The sequence below is a fragment of the Pezoporus occidentalis genome, unplaced genomic scaffold (assembly GCF_034315485.1).
Source record: "Pezoporus occidentalis ecotype Australia unplaced genomic scaffold, CSIRO_AGI_Poc_V1 ctg11, whole genome shotgun sequence".
Lineage (NCBI taxonomy): Eukaryota > Metazoa > Chordata > Aves > Psittaciformes > Psittacidae > Pezoporus > Pezoporus occidentalis.
The window spans coordinates 3,858,746-3,886,351 of NW_026912886.1; the positions used below are offsets into that span (position 1 = coordinate 3,858,746).

General features: G+C 37.4%; 2 protein-coding genes across 6 annotated transcripts in view; one reads left to right on the forward strand and one right to left on the reverse strand.

Moving 5' to 3' along the window:
• Positions 1–18,541, reverse strand: part of CGNL1 (cingulin like 1) — a 60,348-nt gene extending 41,807 nt beyond the window's left edge. For 2 of the 3 annotated variants that reach the window (XM_062627526.1, XM_062627508.1), the window contains exons 1-3: positions 18,451–18,541; positions 1,086–2,688; positions 496–590 (exon numbers count right to left, since the gene is read on the reverse strand). In XM_062627526.1, the coding sequence (XP_062483510.1) occupies positions 496–590; positions 1,086–2,669 (1,679 nt within the window). In that variant the 5' untranslated portion in view covers positions 2,670–2,688; positions 18,451–18,541. Of the gene's footprint in view, positions 1–495; positions 591–1,085; positions 2,786–18,450 lie in introns of those variants that run through there. The other variant, XM_062627518.1, reaches the window with a different exon arrangement.
• The window catches only part of LOC134168200 (proline-rich protein 36-like), a 33,758-nt gene continuing 23,700 nt past the window's right edge, over positions 17,549–27,606 (forward strand). For all 3 annotated transcript variants that reach the window (XM_062627663.1, XM_062627647.1, XM_062627655.1), the window contains exon 1: positions 17,549–18,645. In XM_062627663.1, the coding sequence (XP_062483647.1) occupies positions 17,656–18,645 (990 nt within the window). In that variant the 5' untranslated portion in view covers positions 17,549–17,655. The remainder of the gene's footprint in view (positions 18,646–27,606) is intronic.

A 27,606-nucleotide genomic window follows, 5' to 3' on the forward strand; every position in this document is an offset into this window, starting at 1 on the left:
TCTGTATGTTGTAACTCATTTCTCTTTCCTTCATCTTTCAATAAGTTATCATTAGAAAACACCAAGTAAAAGAGTTACAGGTAGACAAAGGATTAAATGTACATCAACAAGAGAGCTTCTGCCAAAACTGTAAGAAGTAACACTTTTTTGTTTAAAAAATCCACAAGCTTAAACTCCTATGTGGTATGATTTGGATTCTTCAGGAACCTCAATCTCACATGAAGTTTAATTCCTAAAATATTTAAAAGACGAAACAGATTCTAATTCATAAATTTCAGGTACACTTAATCAAATCCTGTATGATACCTTATGTAAGTCCTGATTGCCTGGGTATTTTGAGATCCTATGCCTTGGAGGATACAGCTCAGATAGAGAATTATGAAGCCATTCTAGCTTTGCTTTTACAGTTTCACATTTTAAATATAACAGAAAATAAATACTGAGAAAATACAGTCTCTTTGGAGAGCAGTCCTCTCCAAAACTATGTTTACTAACCCTTCCTTAAGGTAATTGTAAAGTATCTGTTTAGCAGTCTCTTCATTCGTTTGCTGTGCAAGATCTTGCTGGCCTTTTAAGAGATCAGGAGTTGCCTAAAATGACAAGACAAAACGTCAAAAAAAATATAATCATACAAGGGTTGTAAATACAACCTCTACAACTTAAGTCCTCCACTGTAGTTTATTATGAAAAGATTTATTATGGACCTAAGTTCATAAAGATCCACTGGAGTTTTGGCCTGCAGCAATAAAAAGTATGCTCCACACCAAAAGAAAGAAAACATAATTTTGCATTCTCCTCTTGTGCATTTATGCTTAAGAATAACCACATCATTTACAATAAAGTCCTTTAGTCCCACCATCTTCCTTCACCCAAACAAGAATATACTGTTTTACAGACCATGTTTTCGATACCTGCAGATAAAGGAGTAATTTTTTTGGTTATACTTCTCCAGAACAATCCCATTTGGAAGTATTGTGTGATGGGTGTTTATTCTAATGAAGAGCAGAAAAATATGCATTTAACAGTACGAAAGTTTTAGTATGCTAGAGTGCAAAACACAGCCTAAAGAGTAAATTCAAATTTACCTGTATATGAGGGACAGATGAAAATGTTTTCACAGAAATCTTCTTGGCTCCTGAATCAGGTGGAATTGTGATTCGGTTTGGCAACAACAAAGTAGAAGTTACTGTTCTAACTTCTTCTCTCTTACTCTGTCCTGGGAATGTAGACGACCTGAACATCAAGTTCTCAGTTTCAGCTCCATTTTGTTTATGGTATTGCAAAGAACTGAAACTGCTACTCTGAGCGTCTTTATCAGGCATTTGCAGTTTTCCAATACTTCGAGCAGAAACCTTCATCTCTTTGAAAGGTGACTTTTGATCTCTGGATAATTGCTTGTGAAAGCAAGCTTTAGATGATCCCAGCAAGTGCTCAGTTGACTTACCCAAGCTTTTACTGAATTCACCTAAATAATCTGAATTCACATCAGGCCCTAATGACAAGGCACTATCAACGCTTCTTGATCTTTTACGATCATCTGGATTAATTCTATTCCTTTTTCCTGACCTACCTCTTCTTTGAGGATCCACTTTCTTATCAAACTTTTCAATTAGCTGATCTACTCCTGGAAGTGAACCAGTATCAATATCACGACCAGTTCCAGGTAAAAATGGGATATATCTTCTGTTTTCATGCCGATTAACATTGTCTGCATATATGGCGTACTCTTGGTCATCAAGTAAAAATCTGTATAAGGAATTTGCCGAAGTGGGAGTGGCTGATGAGGACGATGATCTTCGTGAGTCATCCAGTACTGGCCCAGCTGAATCTTGTCTGCGGAAGGGAAGAACATCTGGTCTAGGTTTTCTTTTCTCTGGATAAGAAGTGGGACTAACACATGGAGATCCTCCTGCAGATGAAAATGACTCTGAAACACACACTTCATTGAGGCTGATGGTGCTACTGGGACAATCTAACAGCTGCTTATTTTGATCTTCTGTTTCTACTGACCTGTTCAATTGCATTTTTTTTGCATTTGCTTTGTGTGGCTCTGCAAGATACATATTTGTCTTCTGTAGGGACACTACTTTAGATGAAGAAATCCAAGGCTTTGCTTCAGTTTTTTCATCTGCAAAAGACTTAGATTTACTGCACACAGAAGACTGGTAATTATCCAAGTTCAGGTTATTTCTTTCAGGATCATAAGGCTGTAAAAGTTCAGGATGTCTTTGAAAGTTGAACAAATTTGAGGATTTCATTGTTCCACCTTTAAATTCTGCTATTCCATTTTCCTTTTCATCCAGATTGCTTATCTTTAGGCTTTTAAGCACACCCGGTTGCATTTGCTGTGTTCCAGGAAACACAGTGCGTTCACTGTTTTTGTCCTCCAACCTAAAAGCAGTATTGGAGTCTGTGGCTGGCTTGCTCGCAGGATGAGAAATGACCTCTTGTTCTTTTCCAGCAGAAGGATTTTCTGACAAACATCCTTCTGTATTGTTTAGTACAATGTAAGGATGTCCATCAATTCCTTGGACTCTAATACTGACACCATAAGACCCCGTCCTAGAATTTTGTGTATTTCTGGTTTTTTGAGTCTCCTCACTTGTGAGTTCAAGAGTAACTTTGTAGTCCTGCTGCACGTGCTTAAAACCAGCAAAATACGGTTCCATGATTACCAGAGGAATATAGCTGAAGAGAAATTACAAAAATGTCATTGTTTAAAACACTTCAGATTATTTCATTCATTATTTTATTGCACCAATCAGCGTGACTATGAAGACTTAACGGTAATATGCAGACAGATCAATATACAAGCTATACAAAGCTCAAAGCAAATACACTGTGATCTAAATGTCTGACTGATTCATTCAATGTAATGTTATTTTATGATTACAAATGGTAAGAAATAGCAAGTTAAGATTACCTACACAGAGTTGGTGCTAACTGCTTTAAAATCAGATTACTTCAAATATAAGCAATTCTAGTACAATTTTTTGAGTCAAAGCAGCTTTTATTTTGGGTGTCTTCACTGTATTTACTGAAAGACTGTACATTTCACAAATCAATAATCATTTTATAGTCAGCAACTATTAACAGCTATATTAACATTTGAACATAAGACCAGGAGAGCAAAACACAACCAGGCAGTTTTAGATTATGAATTTTAGGCAACTAAAGCACTGCAAGGAAGATCAATAAATACCCTCATACCTTTGAGTTGCACTTTTACATATCTGCTTTTCAACATTTGTTTCTCAAGACATCTGAAAATAAACTTTTTCATTTATTATCTCATTACCATCCATAAGAATAAACTCTCCTACACACTAATTCAACAATTCCCACAAATGTGGTCTTGTTCCAGAAAACTCCAGTTGCTATTTTAAAACAGATGCCTTGCTGAGAAACACAAATGGAAAAATGCTGCTAGTATTTCCATGGCCGATAGCACCTTTTTCAGATTCAACAGGAATGCTAATTCCAGCCTGTATGTGCCAAAACTATTACTGCTCTGAAAAACAAGAAATTAAACCCTACCTGCACTTTTAATGTTAAATGCCATTCTCTCTTTCTGTAAGAGCTGGCTTGGTGCATAGTTTTACTTTACGGTCTGTTGCATATTATGTGCCGACTGTCTAGGGGCAGAGGCAATGCAGTGACAATAAGAACAGTGTCTATAAAAGGATGAAACACAATACTCTGATGCAAAACCTGGAGGGAATAAACTTTTGAACTGAGCTGGAGAGTTGAGTAATCACTGAAGCCTGACAAAACCAAGATCATTAAACGGTGGTGAATAATCATTGAAAGGAAACAGAAAGAACAAGATGTCTCATGGAAAAACAAACCTCTCAAGCCAGTTTTACTCTCCTGTGTATCTCAGCATGAACTATCTCCCTTCAGATATTCTAAACAACAGCAAAATTATCATTTCTTCCTGACAGTGATTTAAAAAGTTTGGCTCACTATCAAAGTCTTTCTCGGATATTAAAAGTTTCAGTGAATTAGGTAAATTCACCAAAACTGATTCAGAGGTTACATTCACTTAGTAAACAGAAGTAAATGGACAATATGAATTGGATCTCCATTTAAGACTTCCTGAGCAGGAAGAGAAACAGAACAAGAGAAAAGCAAAGATGAGCCAGGGTAGGCTAAGGGAAATAGAAAAATGAAGGAGCAACAGAAGGTTAACAGCAAGTACCAATACACTTTATTATCTTGGTACTCCATTCTATTTCTCTATCCTTTTTTACCTTCTCTGAATACTCACAGTACCTCACATTAATTACACTGTTTCAGTGTATAAGCTGAAACAAAAAGGACTAAGAAAAAACATCAGAAGCAGATTCTAATCACCCAGAATCAATTAAAAGCTCTCTATTGGGTTTTCTACCAGGACACAGAAATCAGCTCTGAGGTGCTCTAATGGTGGCTGAGAAGGCAAAGGAGGAAAAAGAGATAGCACAGCCCAGAGCTGTAACAGAATATTCACTGAAGGGACCAGACCACACTAATCTAATGAATGGTTGCTGGAGGTAGGAGAGAAACCAGGCTCTCCACTCTGTTCTTCAAACTGTTGAGTGGGTCCAGCTACATTCAATTACTCTCTATTTGCTCAAGGCAACAAAAAGGAAGTATTTCTGGAAGTTCAAAAGTTGTTTTCAAATAAGTAAGCTTTTTGAAGCTTTTATGCTTTCCATTTTTAATTACTGTTGTACGATGTTGATCTGAAGTCACTACTACCAGTATGTAATAATTAAAATGATTTGTTTTAGCAAAATAAAAATTATAAAATAAAATAAAATATCATTCAGAACTCTAATTTTATAAAAAGAAATCTAGCTTGCAGAACACAATATGCTGATAGTACACTAAGTTCAAATCACCATGGCATATTTGTATCTGACCATGCAAGTGAAAAACCCCCATGATTTATACACAGGTGTAGCATACACCTGCAGTAGATAAATACGTGAATGCCTTTAAAAAGGAGTTCCACTTCGTAATTCTAGCAAAATCAGAAATACCACCAATAAATTTAGACAATTTACTTAGTATATGAAGGTTTACACTACACTTTAAAGCTGTGTGTATTGGCAGACCTATAAAAAGAGTAACATTCGTCTGAATTTGCTAATAGCAGTAACAAACACAAGATAAAGGGGTCAATAAAAATAAACTTAAAACTTAAAAAAAATAAAAATCAAATCAAACAGCATAAAGAATAGGTAAGCAATAAATGTCAGTATGTCAAATTCAGGGTGATTGCAAGAGCTGTGCTTTCAAACAGTTGCAAAGTTGCTAAAAATATTAGATAGCCAGAAAGAAAAAAAGAGGCCACACCAAAATAACCCAACAACTCAACAACAACCACAAAACACCAAAACCCTTCGTATATAGTGGAAACAGTATTTACGTTAATAATCTACCTTAAATTAACCATTAATATATTTAATTTGTCTCTAAAACTATGTAGAAATATGTGAATTTGTCTTCCTTACTCATTATACTACTGTAATGCATACTATAATATACTATAAAAAAAAAGCATAAAGCCTTGTACAAATCAAAGTGCTAGTACAAAATTTTTAAATAAGACATTTTATCTTTCTGGAACTTTGAAAATATATATATAACAATCCCCATTACACCTACAAGAAAATCAGACAGCTAGTCCTACCATTCTAATATTTAAAGGTCTTACTTAAGGGTTCCTATTTTATAGGATTTTAAGCCACGGTCAATAATACTCCCATGAACTACATAATATCTGAAAGTTATTTTACAATACCTGAAAACAATGTTGGTAACATTGTAAACATTTTAAAATGCTTTAGAAAAGCATTACTGGTTCTTCTGACACAAACTTTCTGAGGAAAACCTAACTCCTCTAATGATGCCGATTGTTTAATTACAGTTACAGTCATATTTTTACGCAAACACTGTGCAGTCAGCATCTCAGGCTTTGGCAGGCTTACAGCAATAGATTAAGATAAGAAGACTGAAGCTGTTCCTCTCCCATCTGTCTGCCCCACTCCTCTGACAGACATCACATCAAAAATGAGAACAATGATGACTGAATACACACATTGGCCATGAATATTTGCAGACTGGTATGCCCAGGTAAATGCAATCAGCCTTCTGTTCCATACTACTGGTGGATGAAATTCTGACATCTGACACAGGAAGAGCTGACAGAAAGGGCCCTGACAGCTACTGCCATTGCTGTCCAGTTTAATCTCCTTTAAGTCTGCTGAACCTCTCAAATGTTATGACGAAACAGTTTGTTTACTCTTAAACTTATAAAGGGAGGTTAGACATTTTCAGAGTTATTAGGAAGAGATTTTCCCCATTTGTCGAGCTGTTTGTCATTTGCTTGTAGTTATCTATAAAAAATAGAAGCTTTTATTTTTTTATAGAGGGTGATGCACATTCTAATTCCAGACTTTCTGCCAAACTAATATTTTTACTTTGAAATAATATAGTCTTGCTAGTAATTTTATTTAGTGTCTCACAGAGGTTTAAAAATACAGTTTTCAGAAAACAGAAGCAATAATTCTGCATAAATTCTTAACCAGGTAGAAGACTGTTCTGTTATTTTACAAAATAAATAAAATATATTCTATTATTTTATAAAATTGATTAGTATCTTCTACTTGTGAAGCAAATATCACACCAACATATACAAATTAATCAGGACATAAGAAATAACTACTTCAATAAATTCTTTTCTTTTGAAAATATTCTACTTGCTAAAACGACAGATAATATAGTCAAGGACATACAACCATCAATATCTTTCAGAGATTAGTTCAGCTGCAGTTTAGGACAATGACAGTATATTGGCATTTTTAGACTGGTAACTTCATCTGCTCTTTGTACCAAGCCAAATATTATTGAGCAGCAAAGTTTCACTTGAAAATGTGCAAACAGTCCAGTAAAGAAATAGCCTGATTTTCTACAGTTACACCATGTAGACTTAAACAGCTGGATTTATTGATCAACAAGTTCAGTAAATCCAGTCATCATCTAGAGCAAATCCAAAACACAAAATTAAAGATACAGGAAACAGTGTCAGGTACAAACCAAGCAAATTCACTGTATTAGGCAACACATTAGGTTTTACTGATATCACTGGAATGTATTCAGTGTATGCCCCAGATGAGTTATTTTATTTGAAAATACAGCAAGAGTCATTTTCAATCAAATATCTTATTGAAAACTCTCAAAAGCTGAAACAAACTAACTTAATGAGTTTAACCATAGACTCAGCCTGAGCCTGCGGGCATAAGTGTTTGTATCTACATAGACCCTTCCTCACTCTGAAACCTCATGAAAACCTTGTGTGATCCCAGTATGCTCACAATACAGCTTCATCAGGTGAAAGGATCAAGTTCCTTAAAAAGATTCAAGTATGTTGGTTTGAAAGATGCTTACTCCCCTTCAAATTTCTTTGTTACTAACTCACCTGAAAAACAGGTCATAACACACTATTTCCACAAGCAACAGTTCTGGCACCCCATTATCTCAGCTTGCACAATCCTCCCTGCTCCTTTTGTGAGCCAGCAACCACGCAGCCACACAGCAGTTCTGTGTCACACCAGCAAGTAAGACACCAAGGAGCAATGGGATCACCTATTTTGACAGTAACATGGCCTTGGCCTGCTTGAGGCAACCACAAAATTCCAAAATAAGCTGTCAGGGATGTTTTTTTGGGACAGAAACCTTTAAATTTTCATGAACAAACAAAAGTGGCACTCAAAATGTTCAGGCCTTTCAGTTTGGGAATTTCTTCCTAAAATCTGCCTTCATAAATGTGTTTAAACACTCATTTTAAATACTGGCCTCCAGTCGGTGTGAAAGTCTGTATTTTATCATTACTCAGAAGTGGTTTCATTTTTCTGGACAATTTATTTTTGCCAAAAGTAGAAACTATGACATTTTTGTTTATAAAGAAAACTTGTGAGCAGAGGATCTCATGTCTGAACATCCAATACTCCGCAGGTTCTTCTGTAGCAGTTTATTCTTCAGTGGTGATACGATACTTTTCAAAGAACCACAGAAGAGGAATACTGAAAGTTTAACAGGTCAAAACCATTTTTCAAAAGTGCCACCAAAACACTACTTTTCTCAGCTACTTTAAAGCTGTCTATGAGGAGCTATGTAAGACCTGCCTTACAACCAAACAAACCCCTGTAATTTGGAACCCTGGCTGCTCTCTCTGGCAGCATTTGCAGAAAAGAATGCCCTTGAGAAACATACTCCTCTGCCAGACATGGCTGCTCCCTTCAGCGGCTCTGCAGCCATGCATCACAAAGACAGGGAATTGCATCCACTCACCCATTTCAGTTATTCTTTCGCTAAATCTATAGGACAGATATACATGCATCATATATAGTGTATATATATATATATATATATATATATATATATAAACACACACACAAAATATCCAATATCATAATCCTGAGGCTCCTAAAACAGAACCAACTGAAGATTTTCCATTAAAGGAAGATTAGGGAATACCACACTGTCTTCTCTTTGAAAGAGTGAACTTTTTTGAATTCTTAAAATGTCAAGCTATTAAAGGGTAAAATAGCAAATTCCATTTGATTCCATGGAATTCACCTCCGTATTTTCTTACCAGAAAAAAAAAAAGTCACTGCCCATATAATTTAATCAGTGCCTTTTTTATAAGCGGGACGTAACAGCTTATGGATGTTTACTCCAGATTTTTCATACATGCACAGCAGAATGCCAGGAAGGAACTATAAAATTTGTCATCCAGCTTTACGTAACATCAAGCTTGCTCTCCAAGCTAAATAATGGATTCTCTATGCAGCTGACTATTCAGAAAGTACCAGCAGTATCACATGAAGACAAAGTGGGTGTTAGGTCAATAATAAATTGCAGTGCTATGGAAAGAGGACAGGAAATAACTTTGGGAAAGAAGAGGAAGGAAAACTTACATACTGTAAGGGTAAAGGAAAGGAAGCAGACAGGATAATTCATGGAAAGACCAAAACTGTAATGTTTTTACACTTGGTGGAACACAGTCTCACAAACATGCCTTGCATGCATGATGGGAAACTTCATCAATGTCAATCCTACCTACAAGCTGAGGCTTCTGCAAAGGGAAAAGGGACCTGGATTGCTGCCCCTTTGGGGCAATATGGAAAATAGCTCTGGGGTAGCTAAGTTTATTTGATCTACTGCTTACAGCAGAGCAGAAGGAAGGAAAGTGAAAATTTAAGGTTCTAGATATGACACTGTAAAAAAAGGATAGTGAAACCTGTTTAAGAGCAAACTGACAACATCCAGCAACATAAAGACATATGAAAACAAGTTTGCCATCTTTCTGGTAGATTACTTATGCCCATTTAAGATTTTTTCCTAGTTTAGACATATTTTTTGTCTACATAAAATAATATTTGTATCACACCTGGCAGTCACTCCTCAAAATTGTTAGAAAGAAAATTACGATAGTTACAGAACCTTATAAGACTTCCACAGCAATTTCTTCTTGCCCCTGTACTGTCCGTAAACTGTCACTCCCTGTCTGTGGCCAAAACACACAATTTTCAAGAGGCCTATACAGAGGACCTTCTACAGTACATCATGTCATAATTTGGGGGAGGGAGGGGAAACTATCCTGAAAGGTTTATCTGATTATTGGTCAGCATTTTTGATGACAGTATCAAAGACCTACCTAAAATTTCTACAAATGAAAGCTAGAAAACAGAACACTAAGCTTTAAAATATTAATTCCCTTTAAAGTAGTATGAAAGCTTCATGTCCCACCTCTTCTTCCCACTTGCTAGAATGAGACTGCAAAATTCTAAGCCTAAAAAGAAATAAATCATGAGTTGGTGGGAACTTAAGTCATTTGGCAAGTATTATTCAGCATATATACCAGAGTTACACCACAAAAACTTATGTTTGGTATTACACAGCCACAAGACAAAATCTTCAGCCTCAAAGACAGGCAAAATTAACCTTACATATTTCATAAAAACTAAGCTAGCAATTTATGTTCTTCCAAAACCACTACATATAAATGAACTGCATAAGCTATTGCTAAACTTAATACTAGATCCCCTCCACCACCTTAGATATAGTCCCTCCTCATACAGTCCCTGTACACATCTACATTATTAACTGGTGCAGTACAAAGAGAAAGGACTAGGTTTTACATGCTACATTCCATTATAGTCCCAGGACTGCATACCCAACATTGCATCGTTATCTGCAATAAAATTCAGACACATTGCCAGTCCAAGGTGTGCACGGTGCCCATGTAGAGACATAAATGCTGGAGGACCATATACCCACACTGCACATTGCCTCCCTTTGAAAACCGTAATTCCAGTCTCCGCACCAGAAGCCATGTAGGTCTGTACCTTCCATAAATGCAACATGGTTGGGTTTCTTTTTTCCCTTTGATCAAGTTGTGATTAAATATGGTACTTGTGGCTTTGGATACACAATGGAAAATGAAGTCCAGGCAGGAACACTGACCCATAGAGAGCCTGGTGACAGAAGGAAGCTTGCCATCATAGTACTACATTTTAATAGTGAGTATTTCAACATTTCTGAATCAATTACTTTATTTCTATTCTGTGAAAATATTCTCTGTTCTGATTTCAGGTGGCAGCCTAGGGCAGCATAGAATTTCTTGCAGGATGAAAACTCCAAGTAGCACTTCTCTTCTATAGCTGTTGGTGAAACAGCTTAGATTACACATATTATTTTAACAATTTCTTCTGAAATGCAGTATAGCAAAGTGGATGAATTCTGGATTTGCTGCCTCAGAGATGAAGATTTCAGTTTCAGTTGTGCCCAAATAGTAAAGAACCTTATTCAGATGCTCAGCCAATAAAACAAAATATTAGTAAGCCACCTCTTCAACGACAAGGACAGGAAGAGAACTGTGTTTAATAAAGACCGTCAACAGAAAGAACTCAACAACAGTTAGAGTAAAAGATATTGTGCTCTTGCTTACAGCTTGGTTCATACTCCCTCTGGCTGAAAAATGCTATATTTGAGGAAGTCTCAAAGTCTCAAATGTAAAACATCTTGTTAGTCCTATGAAAGTATGTGACAGATCAGCCAAATGCTTGAGCTATGTGACGACTAGCAGGTTTTGTTGGTTATGCTTGAGCTGTGTGACAACTAGCAGGTTTTGTTGGTTTATTTTCCCGCCCTCCTCCCCTTTCCCCCTACTCCCCAAAAATCTGCTTCAATGGCTGCAAGTCAACAACAAGATTATTTTGGCAGATCCTCAGGTCTCATAAATTGTCAAAATTTGACTGAAGACAAGGACATAATATATATCCCATTTTCTTAACCAGCTGTGTATGAATTCACATTGTCATAATTTCACAAGATTTATTCTCAGAGGAAATATGGCATGACCTACTAACCTTGCTTACTGAGCAGAAACTAAGGCATTAATTTGTGGTAATGATAAAAACAGTAAGAAAACCCAAAACTTCTCCTGTAGTTTTCTAAACTATCACCACTGCAATATATATTTTATGTCATTATTAAAAAGTTCTCTTTCTCTTTACTGAAGTAACTGGTTTCCAGATTCTTCCAAATCAAACAAAAGGACATCAGAGACACAAAGCATACTAAAAGTATACTAACAGCAGTCAAACTGTATCATCTCCAAGAAACTAAATCATGTCATCTGTCTTGACTAGTTCAAGGTCTTGTAAACAATAGTACTAGCTAAGTCACTGGAGGCAGATAGAGATTTACACTTGTTTATTAATAGTTACATTGGTAGTACCTTTATACAAATACCTGCTCGAGTGTACTTGTACCACTATACTGTTTCATGTCCCACACAAACTCACATACACCTGTACAAGCTCTTTTTTGCCGCTAACACAAGATCCAATCTACTGGGGTTATCTACTTGCACTTTAAGTATATTGACACCACTGCAGTACAGTAATATATATTATAAACTTCAACTACAAAAAGCAAAGAAGAAAACCTTCTAAATACTTATCTCAGAGCTAATTATATACAAGTGATATTACCACACTTAATTCCTCCTCATTTTTATGACAAATTTGCAAAGGACAAGATTTAAAAAAATAAAAAAAAAGGGGTAATAAAGTCACCAAGAGAAAACTGTATTTTACATATACTCTCTCGTAGTTTATCAAAATCTACATGTTCCTATCTTTGAATAACTGACAGAAACAGCAGCTGAGTGGCACAAGTATACTTGCAGATTCTAAAAGCAATTTGTAATTTCAAATACAATAGCTAGGTTTTATCCAAGCATCTGATAGGATTACACCCACTCCACAAGAGATTCTGTGTTGTTTCACTACATTTTCCTCCAATTGTCAGTATTGGAAACTTTGTATTTTGTTCCAAAGGAAATTATCTTAATATATCCCAATGATATCATCATTCTTTGAATAATAAATAGTATCCTGTTCATATTTTTAAAGGCTTGGGCAAAAAACTCAGGCTTGTTAAAACAGTCTCTTAGAAAGCCCTTCCCAAAGTAATGAAAACAATTAGGGTAACAGTTGTTAAAAAGTTCTGGCAGTGCTTCAAGAACACAAAATTGCTTATAATATTAACTTACATAAACTTGCTTACTCCAGAAATTATTCCTTTGATTTAAATGCGATATATCACATTCTTCTCAGTATTCTCACCCTCCAAAAATATAACTTTTTGTACAGAAATTACAGTTACAGCAACGCAACAGATACAACCAGCATAAAACCCCGACTACAGAAGTATAGCTTATTCCCAAACAAAATTAACAATCTACATGAGTACAACTGCATGCAAAGATCAAAGTCTCCCCTATGAGATAACACAGGAAAGGGTTAATCTCTACGGAGATGCAAGTATTTAAGTACAAAAAATACAGGTAAAATAGACTTCAGGAGTCATGTTTACACAACCAACATAAGGCCACAGCTTCATGCGTATTCAAGTTGGTTATGGCTCCAATTTTTCTATTGTTAAACTTTGACTTAATTATACTGTATTCTTTAAGCACCTGGCTTCACACCCATTTAGTTTCTTTCAACTAACTCAACCATGCATTTTAAAATCTAAATATGCAGTCAGAACTGCAGGCCCTGAGCCCAGACACCATGAGACAAGAAGGTATCATCACAATCCGTCTGAGACATAAGCGAGTAGAGAAGAAAGAGTCTAGATAGCTACACAGAGAAAAGGAGCTTCATCATGTGCTGGACTGCTCCACTCCATCACTTAGAAGGGCTTATGAATCGTACACGACCAAAGCTGTGTGATATGGACCCTGCTTGTATGCAGATTTAACCAGCTCTCACAAGCTGCCACTCTTCTTACCTTCACACTGGTATAGATCAATTACTGGGGGGAAATGAGAGAGGTAGGGCTGCTTCTTTAGGAGGCCTGAAGTGTTTGTGGAATTATAATGTAACATTACATACCAATTGTTCTTTCAAAGGCTGCTACTGCTGAACATTTGCTCCCTGCATATAACAGCTAATGGTGTGCAAATGACTGTATGAAGGCATACCCCAACCTATTAAGAGTTTCAACACAGCCTAACAAAAATATTCTGAGCTCTATTCGCATCACTGAAAACATTCCCTCATCTCTATATAGAAGCTCAAATTTCACCTACCACTGCTGCATTATACTTTACATAGAAATAGATCACAAATCACTACCCACTTTTGAGTGGGTTTATATACATAAATCTCCCACTCTAATAAACTTCATCAGCTTTTCTAGATATAATTTAATAGAATTTAAAATAGTGTTAAAACACCCCTGATGGCTGGTAATTACTTATAAGGCTTCTGCAAGAGTCTGTAAGAGTTTATGTATACACACACAGGGAAATACACAGGCACGTGTACATATGAATGTGTACGCATAGGCAGCCCAGCCAATAAATCTCCTTTTCAGCATGTATTTATATAATTTCCACATCATACATATAACTAAAAAATTATTAATTTCTGCCAATTCCTGCAGTCAAAACTTGTGCTCGGGATTCCAACAGTCACATAGCTATTTGAATGATAATGACTCCTACCATGCCTAGGGACCCTCACAGTGATAATAATTGAGGCATCCTCCAGTTTTACTAATCTCCCTGATGTTTTGCGTTGTTTTTTTTTAAGTCAAAGTGCTTTCTGAGACATCTCTCAAATCACCTTTATTCCTCATTGCTCTCTCTCTTCACCAAAATCAAGTAGAATGTGAAAAGGTTATTATTGGCATTTTATTTCAAATCTCATACTGTCAATCTGGCTAAAGCATCCAAGAAATACAAAAGATGGGTCAATTTCACTTAAACCAGAGTTCATCTGGCTAAAAATTTAGAGGTATTCATGGAAAAACTATATTATGCACTTAAAATGTTTGGCTATGGATTTTGTCATCCACTCTATTTCACATAAAACAGAAAGTTACAAGCCTACATTTGGATAAACTCCTTGAAGGAGTCTGGCAACAATGGTGGCAGAGATGGTACAAGATCACAGCAAATACACTGAGCTCTAATCCCAAAGAGAGGTGACTCCATGACTACCACTTCACTAAATCTTTGGTACGTGCATTCCTAATGTGTTAATTTCTCAGGTCTAAACATTAAATTTTCATACTTGGCTATACTGGAAAACATTATCACTTAGATTTTAACTCTACTCAGGGAGTCAAGACCAAAACAGTTCCTGAAATGTGTTAGTGTTTCTAAATAAACATGCCTGGAATAAACATCCCCTTGAACACATTAAGTACCTACCTTGTAACCAGGTCATGTAGCATTCACAGTGGGACAGTTCTCCAGTTTGCCAGGTAAGAACAGAAATGACAAAACCAACCTTTTTTCCATTTTTACACATCATACTAAGACAACATTCAAGATGTATTAAAACCCCTGTAAACTGCCAAACTGAAGATGAAGATGCATCAAGTCAACACCATCCTCCTTATTATGCAGTTTCTTGAGACCTTGCAACAAAACTGGAAAAATTCTAACATCTTCAACTCATCCTGGCCATCCAAGACAGCTGTTAATCTCTGTATTTTAAAGCTATAATTCTTTGTAAAGCCCGGCTCTGAAAAATATCATTGAACTGATCAGGTAGAAGAGAACATCCTCCTACCCCTATAAAAGAAGGGTAAGTGGCGCAGACAGAAGAAAGCAGCAACACATTTTTTTAAGCCTGCTTTATCGGAATACGTGGGCAGTAGGAAGCATTTCTGCTGCCATTCAGACTTGCATAGAGGGTGCAGAACTGGGAAAAATGGTCCATTATGTTAGTGTTCACTGACATTTCTCAAAAATCTATTAGCATTAGTGATCTTAAGCAGATTCTTGCTTTTCCCCTTCTATCAACACAGGTACATTCTTTTATGTAATCAGGCTCACATGCCTGGTATTAATACACGCATTTTCAGGTTATCAACATAGTAAAAAGGACAGATATTAATGACATCATCATAACCACTGTGACCTGAAAACCAGAAATGGTAAAACAGAATACTGCAGAATGAAACTGTTCTGGTCTATTTTTGTTTAATTTCTGACATCAGCAGAATTATTTGGCCTCAAAATACTTAAGTAGCTATTTTTAAATAACAACATGCTCACAATGGTCCAGGCTGAATAATCACCTTGCACATGTGTTCATCTTGCCTTGCTCCCTGACAAATAATTTAAAAATGCAAGTTTGAGGTCATGGCATTTCACCTACACATTTCAGATGACATTGCAAGCCTAGACAAACCAGTTTCACCAATACTCCCAGAAAGATCAACTTCCTACTACACAAGGTAAACCAGGACAGGGAACTGTCTTTTCTTCAGTTTTGTCATCCTTTCATTGAGGTAAAATTCCTTACACAGGATACACCATAAACCATTTTTGCAGTGAATTGAATTCCACATCCCCTATATATACCCTGTCAGGGGGACCTCAGTGCATTCTCAGTCATTTTACTCGGGACAGTGAGATCTAATGCAATTAACAGAAATTAAAATAAGATGGTTTGCTTGGAGGCCATTCAGGCAGCCTAAGCAGCCATCCCATTTATTAGATTTAAAGCAAAATGCAACTAAGTTAGATACTGAAAATAAAAAAAAAGTTTTATGATACACCCATAGAAAAGACAGACCCTTTGGAATATCACCACAAATTCTGTAATCTAAAAGATTAGTCATGATAAGACCTAACTTTCCATTTCCATCATAATGTTACATTTGCTAAAATAATCCTGTCTAGTGTGTATTTGCACTGAAGGTTTTAGAAACAGCTAACATCAGCTGCAATTCAAGGTGTATGGAAGCCAACTAGGAATTCTTTGCCAGTGATTAAAGTTTCAAAAACACATCTAAATTATAATACATACATGCAAAAATTTCAGTCCCTTTATAAGATACTTCATTTGAAGCACTGCAACTATATTATTTAAAAAAGAATTAAACTGAAAAAATCTTCTACTAAGAACAATTAACTTCTCCTATGTAAAGATTATCTTAATATCCTAAAAGAATCCTTAATAAAAATTAGAAATACTGCCAATTTTACATTTTCTATTTAAAAAGTATAGCTGACTATGTTTCAAAAAGCATATGACTATGTTTCAAAAGCATACCATAAAAAGCTGTGTAATTGCCTTCCATAACATGGCCAGATTCATCTTTGTAAAACATGCTGCTTGCTACACTGCCACTAGTACATTCCAAAACTGCATGAAAACTTTTAATTTCCATTTATAATCTTTTCCCAAAAGAAAAGACCTACATTCAAACTAACACTCTATTAGAAAAAGGCTTATAGCAACTTGGTACACTTTAATATTAATCAGCAGTAACCACAACTGGCTTAGTAGACATGAGTGTAAGTGAATTTATTCTGGGTCTAACATGAGAAAAAAAACAAGACAATTCAATGACAATGTCATTTCTAGAAAATACAATTGCTAGTCAAACAACTTCTTAGAAAGTACCTTAAAAAAAGTAATCACTGGTTTGGTTTTGCCATTTTAGTTATATTTTTTATAATAGTTTTAATGTTATCTTGAAAGTTTTCATGTCATCTAAAACAAGCTCTATAAAGAGATCCTTAGCTATGAGACATATGACAGTTGTCGCAATAGGTATCAGACACCAAATCTATCAATTTCATACAGATAACTAAATTACAAATAATCATATCCTTTGGGGTTCCCGATTCATTTACAGGATTAATTTTGTACTTGAATGCATGTAAGTTAAATACAGTGTAGATGTTCAGATAAATAAAACTGTCAAGGATAGGTGTGCACTGTTTCAAATTTGATGACTGTTTAAACTACATTGCAGAGATTTTTTAAAAATACTTACAAACTAAGAGAAAACCAGGAAAAAAAGGTAAATACTGCAACAACTACTCTTCTGTCAACTGCAGATGCTAACCCAAAACTCACCACAAAAGTTTTATCGCAGTACTCATCTACCCATAAACTTGTCATCATACGGGAGGGTTATAAATTATATCAGATGCAGAGTTAATTGGGAAGAAGAATAAATGTCTGAACTGCCATTCTGAGCTTTTCCCATGAAAAAGAACACACACAATGCGGGCACACCCTTTCGCAAAAATAAGCTAATTCGTGGAATAAAAGGGAGATGAAGAAGTCAGAGTGCCCTCAGCTCAGGAATGCCAGGAATCCCCGGAGGAATGCGTACGGGCTGGCGGCAGCGGCACCCCCGACACACCTCGGTCTCGGCGGCCCGCGGGGGGCTCCTCGCCGACCGAGCAGCCCTTGGCTTCTGACCTCAGCGCCCCCCAGCCCGGCCAGTGCGCGGTCACCTAGAGCCAAGGCCGACAGCAGCACCTCCAGCCGAGGCACCGCAACCACCGCACAGGCTGGTACACGCACTTGGGGGAAAGAGCCCCCGCTCTTCACAGCCGGGACGGAAAACTCGGAAACAGTCAGGTCTCATCGGAGTGTGTTCTCGGAACTCCCTCGCCCCTCCGCGGCCCATTCCCCACGCTCGCCCCAGAGGCGGCATAGCCGCCGCTCGCCAGCTCAGCCCCGAGGAACGCTCGGGGGGAAGGCCTGCCCCTACCCGGTGCTCCACCGGCCTCCCCGCGCGTTACCGGCGGTCGTAGAGGGAGAGCCGTGTTGTTCTCCCCTCGCACCAGAGAGAAAGCGGCACCCCTGGCCTTTGGGAAAGAGCGTGTTTAACGGAGCGAGGTGGAGAAGGGAAGCCACCCCTTCAGCTCGGGGAGCCACCTCCACAGCCGCAGGCGGCAACCCAACACGGCGACGTCCCCTGTGCCTGCCGCGCTCCGCTCAGGTCGCGCCACAGCCCAGTGCCGCCCGGCCCCGGCCATCTCTGCAGAGAGAAGACTGCGACGCGGTGCACCCCCACACGGCGCCCAGAGCTTCCGTCGCAACCAGCCACCACTCTCCCCACCCGTCCCGAGCCGCCTCACCCTGTGAGGGGGTTTCCAGTCAACTTCGTGCCCCTCTTGCCGTCGCCCCGCCAGGCGCGCTCGCCGCTGGAGCTGAGAACGGACTGCCCGCCCCTTCCAGCGGGGGAGGGGGGTGCCGGAGCCGCGCCCGGGCCGGGCCGGGCCGGGGAGGAGCCAGGCGGGGGGCGCTCCCTCAGGTGAGTTTGGGGGCTGCCTCTGGCGCGCGCGGCGGCTTCCCGCCCTTTTCCGCCCTGACTGGCGGCCGTTGAACGCCCTGAGGGGGAGAGTGGCGGGCGGGATCTCCTCAGGTTGGAGCCCTCCGACAGACATGTATCAACGGCAAACAGAGGGCAAAAACACCGTAGTCCGCCTTTGTTCAGGCTGCACGAACGGTGCCAAGACGAAAGGGGGTGGCTGGAACAATCTGCAGCAGAAATCCAGCCACAGGCCCAGGTACTGTCGTTAGCTCGAGGCCGCCTGACAGCGGGTTTGCTTTCCTCCGCGAGCGGGACCCGCCGGGCGCAGAGGTGGCTGGCGATGCTCCCGCCGCGGAGGGAAGAGCTGAGGCGGCAGAAGGACGAGGCAGGGCAGGCACGGGTTTGAGCGTGTGTTAGAGGGAAGGAACGAGGAGCTGTGCCGCGGCGTGCCCGTACTGCTCCGAGAGCAACGTCATGAGCACCTCTGGGCGCACGTGAGCTCTCTTCACCGTTTGGGGTGATTTTTCACAGTGTCTTTAGTTAGACTGGAAACACCACAACAAGGTGTTTGTAGATTTCCAGAACATTCCACGTGTATAGTCAGGACTGAGCTGCTGCTGTAGGGCAGCAAGACTCCTTCCCCTGACCCATGTGTGAAGGATAGGTAGCTGCTAAGGACACATGGTTTGCAAGTGACATACAAAACAATACAGTGACTATAAGCATGTGACCAGATTTGCTCCTTGGATAATTTCTTCTACCCTTAGAAATCTGTTCTTGAGGTCTGAATCATGTAAAACAAGCAGCATTGTCAGAAAAAAAAGGCGATAGTGAATATACGGGGGGGGGGGGGGGGGGGGAACGACGGGGGACGGACACGACATGGGACAACAAAACCTTATGTATCTTCTTACAGAGTTGTTATACAGGAGAAGGATGGATAGGCACTCATCCTGTTTTAAAATCTGGCTGTGCTTGGTGGTCACTGCTCACATTTCTGCCTGCGCTGCTCTGCTACCTGTTACATATTCTGAGAAAACAAGCCCAGTTAGCAAACACTATTGTATGGAATTGTATTATATATCATTTTATGGATTTTCTATAGAGAATGTCCCCGTCTTAATTAGGATATATAAACAGAAGGGGTTCAACTAGGAGAGCAGCTCTACCCAACACAGCACCAAAGTTGACACTTCTAGGGCACTGTGTCCAGATTTAGGTGTGAATTGGACAAATTCCAAACGGTTCTATCTAGTGAAGTGATTGCAGACATCTAACAATGATTTCGTTTGCTGAGAGGGTGGAACTATTAGGTGCAACAGGGGCTATAAAGGCTTCTGTTGTGGAAAAGCACACCTCTACGTAATGTGTTCATTCTCCCTGAAAATGGACGTTGATAGGAAAGTCACAGATCTGTGAATTTTTATGCCCTTGATATTGGGTTGACCTGTCAGAAGAATGCTTATGAGACAACAGCCAAAATGTTACCATCTTGATCTTTTACAGACTTGACCATTTAACATTTGCTTTTCATGTATGCTATTTTCATATAAGCAGAGGCCATGACTAATCTTGGAGCTGTTTACATAAAAGATATATATATAGTTTGCTTAGCCCCTTTCACCATAGTTTTCAGAAAGCACATGGTTTTTACCCTCACCCCCTCTGATAGAAATAAAGAATGGAAAAGAAAGTAATTAAAACTTTCTTTTTTCTTTTCTTTTTTTTTTTCCCCTCAGTTACATCAGCTATGTGTCAAAGTTTCGTGTTGAATTCACAGACACGTGTATATGGCTGTATTTTATTACAGTTAAAGTGTGAAGAAGTATGTTGACAGTTGGTTCAGCATTGTAGTTTTGTAACTTATGAAGGAACTAAACTTAATAGAAAAAAAAATGTTTCATTTTGTAGTGTAGTAAAAGAGGTGTATACACTTATTTTCAGGTTGTTGTTAAGAGGTTAATTAAAACGGGTGCTAATCAGTTATGTTATACAACAATACATTTCCATTGCTTTTAGAAGCAAGCCAAAAAAAAACCCCAAACATTAAAGATTCATTTCTTGCTAAAACAGCTAGTCTATGACTACACATTGAAGTGAATTTTGACACTTTATTATAGCCTCCTGTTTCCTTGCAGGAAAGTATATGATCCAATAATCATAGTGTAACAAAAAAAAAAGTTGTTCTCACAGTATGTTATTACTTTCAAACACTGCTTCTAACTCATCTTTTACAATACATCTTGAAAATTTTCTCAAATTATTAAAAGACTAGATACCTGTTGCTTAAGAAATAACGTTATCCCTATTTCTGTATTCAGTAAGATATCGAATAGACATTTTTATCTCTTTCTTATATCAAGAAACATTCTTCAAAATTCACATCTTCTAGTTTTCACTGACTTGTTTTCTCAAAACATTGTCTTGAGCAGAATGGTTACAGAGTTGATTCTGAAATTATACCTGTAAAATTGTATCTGTACCTCAATCATTTAAACAAACTTCAAGCACTTTTGAGTTATATGAGCATAACAAAGTACCCTTTTATAAAAATCGTACTACTTTGGCTATCCTAGAACACCAAGGAACAGTTCTATTTTAAGTATTAAATATACTGGGGTGTAAATTTATTTTCAGAGGAGAGTTCGGGTCATTTAAAGAAATTTAATTTTATACATTTACCAGCTGCTTTTTAATGTATGACCTCTGTATTTTAACTTGAAAGACAAATACTCAGAAAGGGAGGCCCTTAGTTTTCCACCTTTCTTATTTTTTCCTCTCTTTTTGCAGTCCCCTTCCTTCCTTTTTTTCCTCTTTCTCCTTTTTCTTTTTGGAGGTAGCCCCTGTCTTTTACATTTGTCATCTCTTGTTCTCCTTTTTCTCTATTCTCCCATATACAACTGTCAGATGCACAGAGTACAGCCCAGAGCACCGAATTCCCCCTATCTCTAACCCAGTTGCGCAATGTAGAGGCGTGTAACAATATTCTAAAAAAGCCTGAGTCATCCCAGCCATTAGGTATCTATTGAAGAACATCTTTACGTTGCAGGAGAATAAGATGTGGTAAATAAAACGTATTAAAATGACATATGTAATTGTAGAATAAGAAATCAGAAGTTTTGGTTGTCTTCAACAGGGGAAAATACCTCTTTATACTTTATAAAAGTTAGCTTTACTGTTTTCAGCTAACCTGTGGAGAGGAAAAAGGAAATTAAGGTTTAAATTGTAACTTGTCTTCTATAGAATTTACTTCCATTTTATTTAGCTCAAGTTTACAAATGCTCTTCCTACTGAAGACTGTACAATTATTAATCTTATCTATGTGGGAATCAGGAGATCAGGAGTAAGATACAATGTTCAAAGGTGTAAGGTGAGATGAAAAGTTTAAAAGCTGTTGAGGGGAAAATACGACACAAAGTTAGATCATATAATATGACAGCTTCAATATTAATTTAACAAATACATAGTCTAGTAATTAAGTGAATAATTTGTAGAGATACGAACTTCAGTTTAAGATTTTGGACTCTGTTCTACATCTAGCCACTATGAGACTTTCTGACCTCTCATTCTTCTACTTGGACAACTTTTGGCTATATCGATATTTTTTCCTTCATCTTAACAGCACAGTCTTGCTCCCACTAGCCTTATTCAAGTAATCCTAGCAATGACAAAAAGTTTTTCCAAAAACAGACTGAAGAATCCTGGGTACTACTAAGTACATCTACATTAAAGTTCCAGAAACCACTGTGACTTCTCTGCTGTGGTCTAAGTGGCTTGTCTTGGTCAAGTCCAGCCTGCTAGGATTTAGCTGTGCCCATGCTGCAGGAACAAACTGGTGTTTTGGAAGTAGCATAGACTGAATCTGTTTTGCACAAATACATGAAGTTAGTAATTTGTTGGCATTGTCAATGTATTTATTTGAAGAAAGCTTAAAGGGTGCATTGTTTCAGTCAGTGCAAATGTAAACATTGATTAATTTATCACAGAAATAGTATGTAGTAAATTAAATGGTTCATATGCTCTTTCTGCATGTAGATCTTAAGAACTATTGTTATCTTTTTTCTATATATTGCATACCCATTTCTTATCTATTTTCTATACTCAGTATTAGGAAACTGTACTAGGCATTGTAGAGCTCCATGAGAGACCCATACCAAAAAATGCTTTACAATCTAAGTAGACAAAGGATTTAATCACAAAAAAGACTATAGAATGTGCTATGCTGAAACCAAAATCATGTATCATGGCAAGAAAACGCAGAGGCTTTCTGAGTAATTTAACAGTTCTGTTTCTCATCGTAACATGCATACGTGTAATGGTAAGCAAATGTAAGCATTTTTTATGTATTTAAATTTTACACATAGATGTTTGCAAAATTAACATCAAAATTCTTAAGATTGGCATCCAAAGGTTACATCCTGGGGACATAATATATTCTGTCTCTCTCAGAAATACTAATTTCAAATCTTGTTTTACCTTTTTTGTAATACCTTTTTTTATTTAAGGTATCTTTCTTTTGTTTACAATGCATATCAAAGATTATCTTGGTTTAGGGTATGCAGGCAATTTAACGTATGTGTAGTGTACCAAGGAAGACAGTGTGTAAAATAAAATTAATATTTTCTTGGTTTAAACTGTGCTATTGATTAAAGATACAGCAGGACAAAGTTTTACTTGCTTTATTGTTATCTTTTTAGGATTTGCAGACATTGCATCATGTATTCAGTTTTCTTAAAAATGTGTGTCTTTGATGAGAGCTAAGGCAAATATGCAGTAAAGAATTTAGGCTCCTAATTCCCGTAGAAATTAAGTTATTATAATAGGGAGGTGAAACATGAAATACTTTCTTGTGTTTAGACCCAGATAACTTTTGAAACAGAGATAAAATCATCATTATCCCATGTAAAAATGTACTTTTTTTTTCCTTACAGGCATGCATTTACTTTTCGACAAAGATGAGGAAACTTTTCCAACCCTATGGAAGTCTAAAGCAGTAGCTGATCCAAAACCTGTCTCCTGATTCAGTTTTGGTCCGTTGGCCAGTACACCTTTATGCTGTTATGCAATTGCACCACCTGGTGGCTAAAATTAGTTTAACCGGATGATCATTCACGAACATATCTGAGTAGCTTGAAAATACAGACCATAAAGAAAGGATTATCTTTAATATTCTTAAGATTGTTTTAATCTCTAGCCACTTAACCAGGTGAGGTAATATCATTTAAATAGTTTTGTGAAGCAATATTTTAGAATAGATACAAACTTTTCAGTAATGTCCCATATAAGAAACTTTAAGGACTGACTTTCAAAGATCTTTCTCGTTTAAAGGTAAAGCATCACTCCCAATTCACCTGTAGTATCTTAACTATTATTGCATTGAATACTTCAGAAAAGATCCCTATATTTGCAAATCTAGGCAGACCCAAAAAGACAAGTTAAGAAAGATAAGTTTCAGAGGATTGGAATTTCCAACCTTTATAGATTTGTTTTGTCAGGACTGATGCAGAAAACTTCTTATTTAAGTGTCTTATTCAATCCTACTCATTTCTATATGACATATACAGTTATTCAAGCTTAAACATGGAAAAATATATAGGGCTGAACATACCACTTGAAGACAGAAACTGGGAAAAGGGAGGTAAAATGAAAGAGTGATTGGAAATCCTTTGTTTTTTTTTTATTTTTCAAGGAAGAAAAAAAAAGGTAGCAAACAAACATACAACTTTTTATACTCATTTGGCAGGGTGTAAACCAGAGCAGAGTAAAGTCAGTTCTCTCTTAACTAAGAAAATATATCCAAATATATATTTAAAATATATATTTAAAAAAATAGAAAATACATATTTGAAAAAATTAATGAGCAATAGAACAAACAATTTTAACCTATAAGGCACTACTCTGTCTCTTCTCACTTTGATGTTCCAGGAAGGAATTGTTGTGTGCTTTATGGGAACTGCTACCCAAAATCAAGCAAAACATAAATATTTGCACAGTAGAATGTACATGTGTATTATATATTATAAGCATTTCATGGGGTTGTTTTTTTTATTTTTCAGTTCTGCTTGTGAACAAAATACTTGTTTTGCACAACTCTCACAAAAAGTATTCTGAGAACTAAAACTAAGAACAAACAAAATTAACTGAGGAAACTGGTTCCTCCTGGCTTTTACCATGGGTTATTCCTTGCTTTCTTTTGGAAATACCACACACTGTCTTATTATGGATTTCCATTTCTGATCCCACAACCATCCATTGTCTTAAGAAGTTTACAGCTTAATTATGAGTCATCCCAGAATACTTACAGTATTCTAAATCCTCAAATGTAGAGGCTTCAGTGATGAAATAGGTTCCATCTTTGGCACTCATGTGAAGTCTGTTCATGTTTACAGGGGGGTTAAAGCACTCATAGAGATATATTCGTATAGATTTGACACTATACTGATAAACAAAAGTGATACTCTAGTTTTCATTTAATACTGGGGGTTTTAGGTAGGAGAGCTTTTCCTTGTTAGTGTTTTGCGACTGTAGAGGGTGCTCTTAAAATACTGGTGATTGTAATACTACATGACAATCAATTTCTCTTTCTATAAAGCTTATCGATGTTAGAATGTGTATGTTTACAAAGAAAGTTGTACATCTAGTTGGGTTTATTTTGTATATGGGTAAGAGTCACTATCCACATTTGTATCCAGATACATCCCTGGAAACTTTTCTGATTTTAGTTTATTTTTTCAAATATGTTTCTGCCAAACAGTGATATTATTGTCTGAGAAAACTATTGATGCTGTCTCAAACAAGCTGAAAGAAATACTAAATAGAACATATTTTTACTTGCAAGGTCATTCAGAGTTGTATAAGAGCTTATTGTTCTGAAGAAGTCATTTAAATATGCACAGAAAATTCTTTAGTTACATGAAGTTGATGCTCCCACATTGCACTATCTGGAATTCTGTTGAGAAAGATTTAACTTTATTTTACTTTGGTTTGTCTGTGGTTTGTTTGATTGCTCTACCATACTCCCAATCTATCTGTTTTTATATTTCTCTAACCGAATTAGCAGGGGGGAATAGCCTAGATACAATAGACTAAAACAAACTTTATCCTGCTGTATTTTTCTCTCAACTGTGCAATATATATTTCCTTTAATATAAAATTATATGTTCCCCTCAGTACAGTCAAGAAATGATTGAGTTAATTCTGTGTGCTTGAGAAATATTACCTCTTTCTAGAGAGGGTAGAGTCTTAAACCTCAGAAAGGTAAGATTTTTATTTTGATAATCAGAACTGCAGTAAGCCTGTTTTAGAGCAGTGTGAGGAGAGTTAACATTTCTGAGGTCAGGACCTTTCCTGTGAGTAGGCTATGGGCTTCTGCCAGCAGTGCTCTGTCAGTCATGGCTGAGATGAGGTGTGATCCTTGCCTGGCTGTGTCAAAAAGAGCTTGTACCATAACATACATTTACAGCAGCAAAACTACACTTGAGTAGGTTTTATGTTGGGAGAAGTTGAAATACAGGCTTCAGAAGCACAGTTTTCTCAACCTAAACTTTTCAACAATTACTCTGCTTCTTATATTGGATTTGTATACTTCCCGTGAAAAGGTCCTCTTACACATGAACTCTGGTAATAAAAGACTTTCACTAGTGGTCACTCATTTGAAATACAGACATTATACAAAATTAACCCTATTTCAGACCAGGTTTATGAAAGATACTTATTGTATATTAGTGTCACAAAGCCTGTGACTTGTGACTATGCTTTTGTAACAGCTCTACTGTAGGCCCAGTTTAGAGCATAGAAGTCAGTGCAGCTTGTTTTGTCTGGGAAATCCCTCTGAGCTTTTTTGGCTAACTTCAACAGCATCTATTTTAGGGAGACTTTGCCAAGATCATTAAATCAGGAAACTTTTTAAGCATAGACCAAGCTTAACAGATGTTTGCTGGCTTCTAATGAAATGAACTTGGCCCATTCCTATCTCCAGTTTCTGCGTGAAATTCATCATTCTATGAACTTGCAGTTTAGGGCATGTCCCTTAACACTTTTGTACACTATATCATGTAAAGGAGACTTTATGTTAACTTGGATTTGCAGGCTTGCCATGTGAATTGTCAAAAGAAATTCTGGCTTTGTGAGAGCAGACAAAATTAACTAGCCTTGCACATCAAGCAAGTCTCTGATAGAATAAATGATACTGCCCTAGGTCTGATGGTGGAAAATACTTCTGATGTGAGTCATGTAACAGGGGAACACAATCATAGGCCAAACCAAAAGGTTTGTCTCATAGAGCTTTACTTCCTTAGGATTTAGTATTAAGTAGTAATTTGAACAAACAGAAAACTAGGCCTCCCCAACAGTGAGGAGTACCCTAGCTATTAAGATAAACAGTCATGTTTAATTCTCTTTCTATCACAGTATTTCTTGTGGGCAGTGTTTTCATTTCCAAAGGATAATCTAGAAGTGTCTCACTTAAACATCCCTTATACTGAGGTTCTTAAAACAGGAAGTTAAAAATGCAAAACTAATGTTCTCAGTATGAGTTAAGACTTGAACGCAGAGTTCCTCTGATCACTAATTCTCTATTCACTGAGCTAATAGATAAAGCAGATAATACTTTTCCTCCTTTTTTGTTAGAAAAGGTTGACATGAATTTCTAACTCTAGGAGAGAGTTCAAAATGTATTTTGGAGATTTTCACATCTCTACAACTCATATTAAAGGACCGAATGTCAGAAACAGAACTCAAGACCCATCACCCTTTCTTCAGTCTTTGATAATGGCCAACTGGGTGTAACCTGTCAACTTTGGTCATTTCTGTGGTGGACCCTCTCACAACCAGACGTGGAAAGAGGCAATTGCACTTTCATTCTGGGTTGGAGATTCCACTACACAGCAAAGCAGCCACTGTACCAAAGCCTCTAACCTGTAACTACTTACAAAAATGAACCAACATTCTAAATTGAACCTG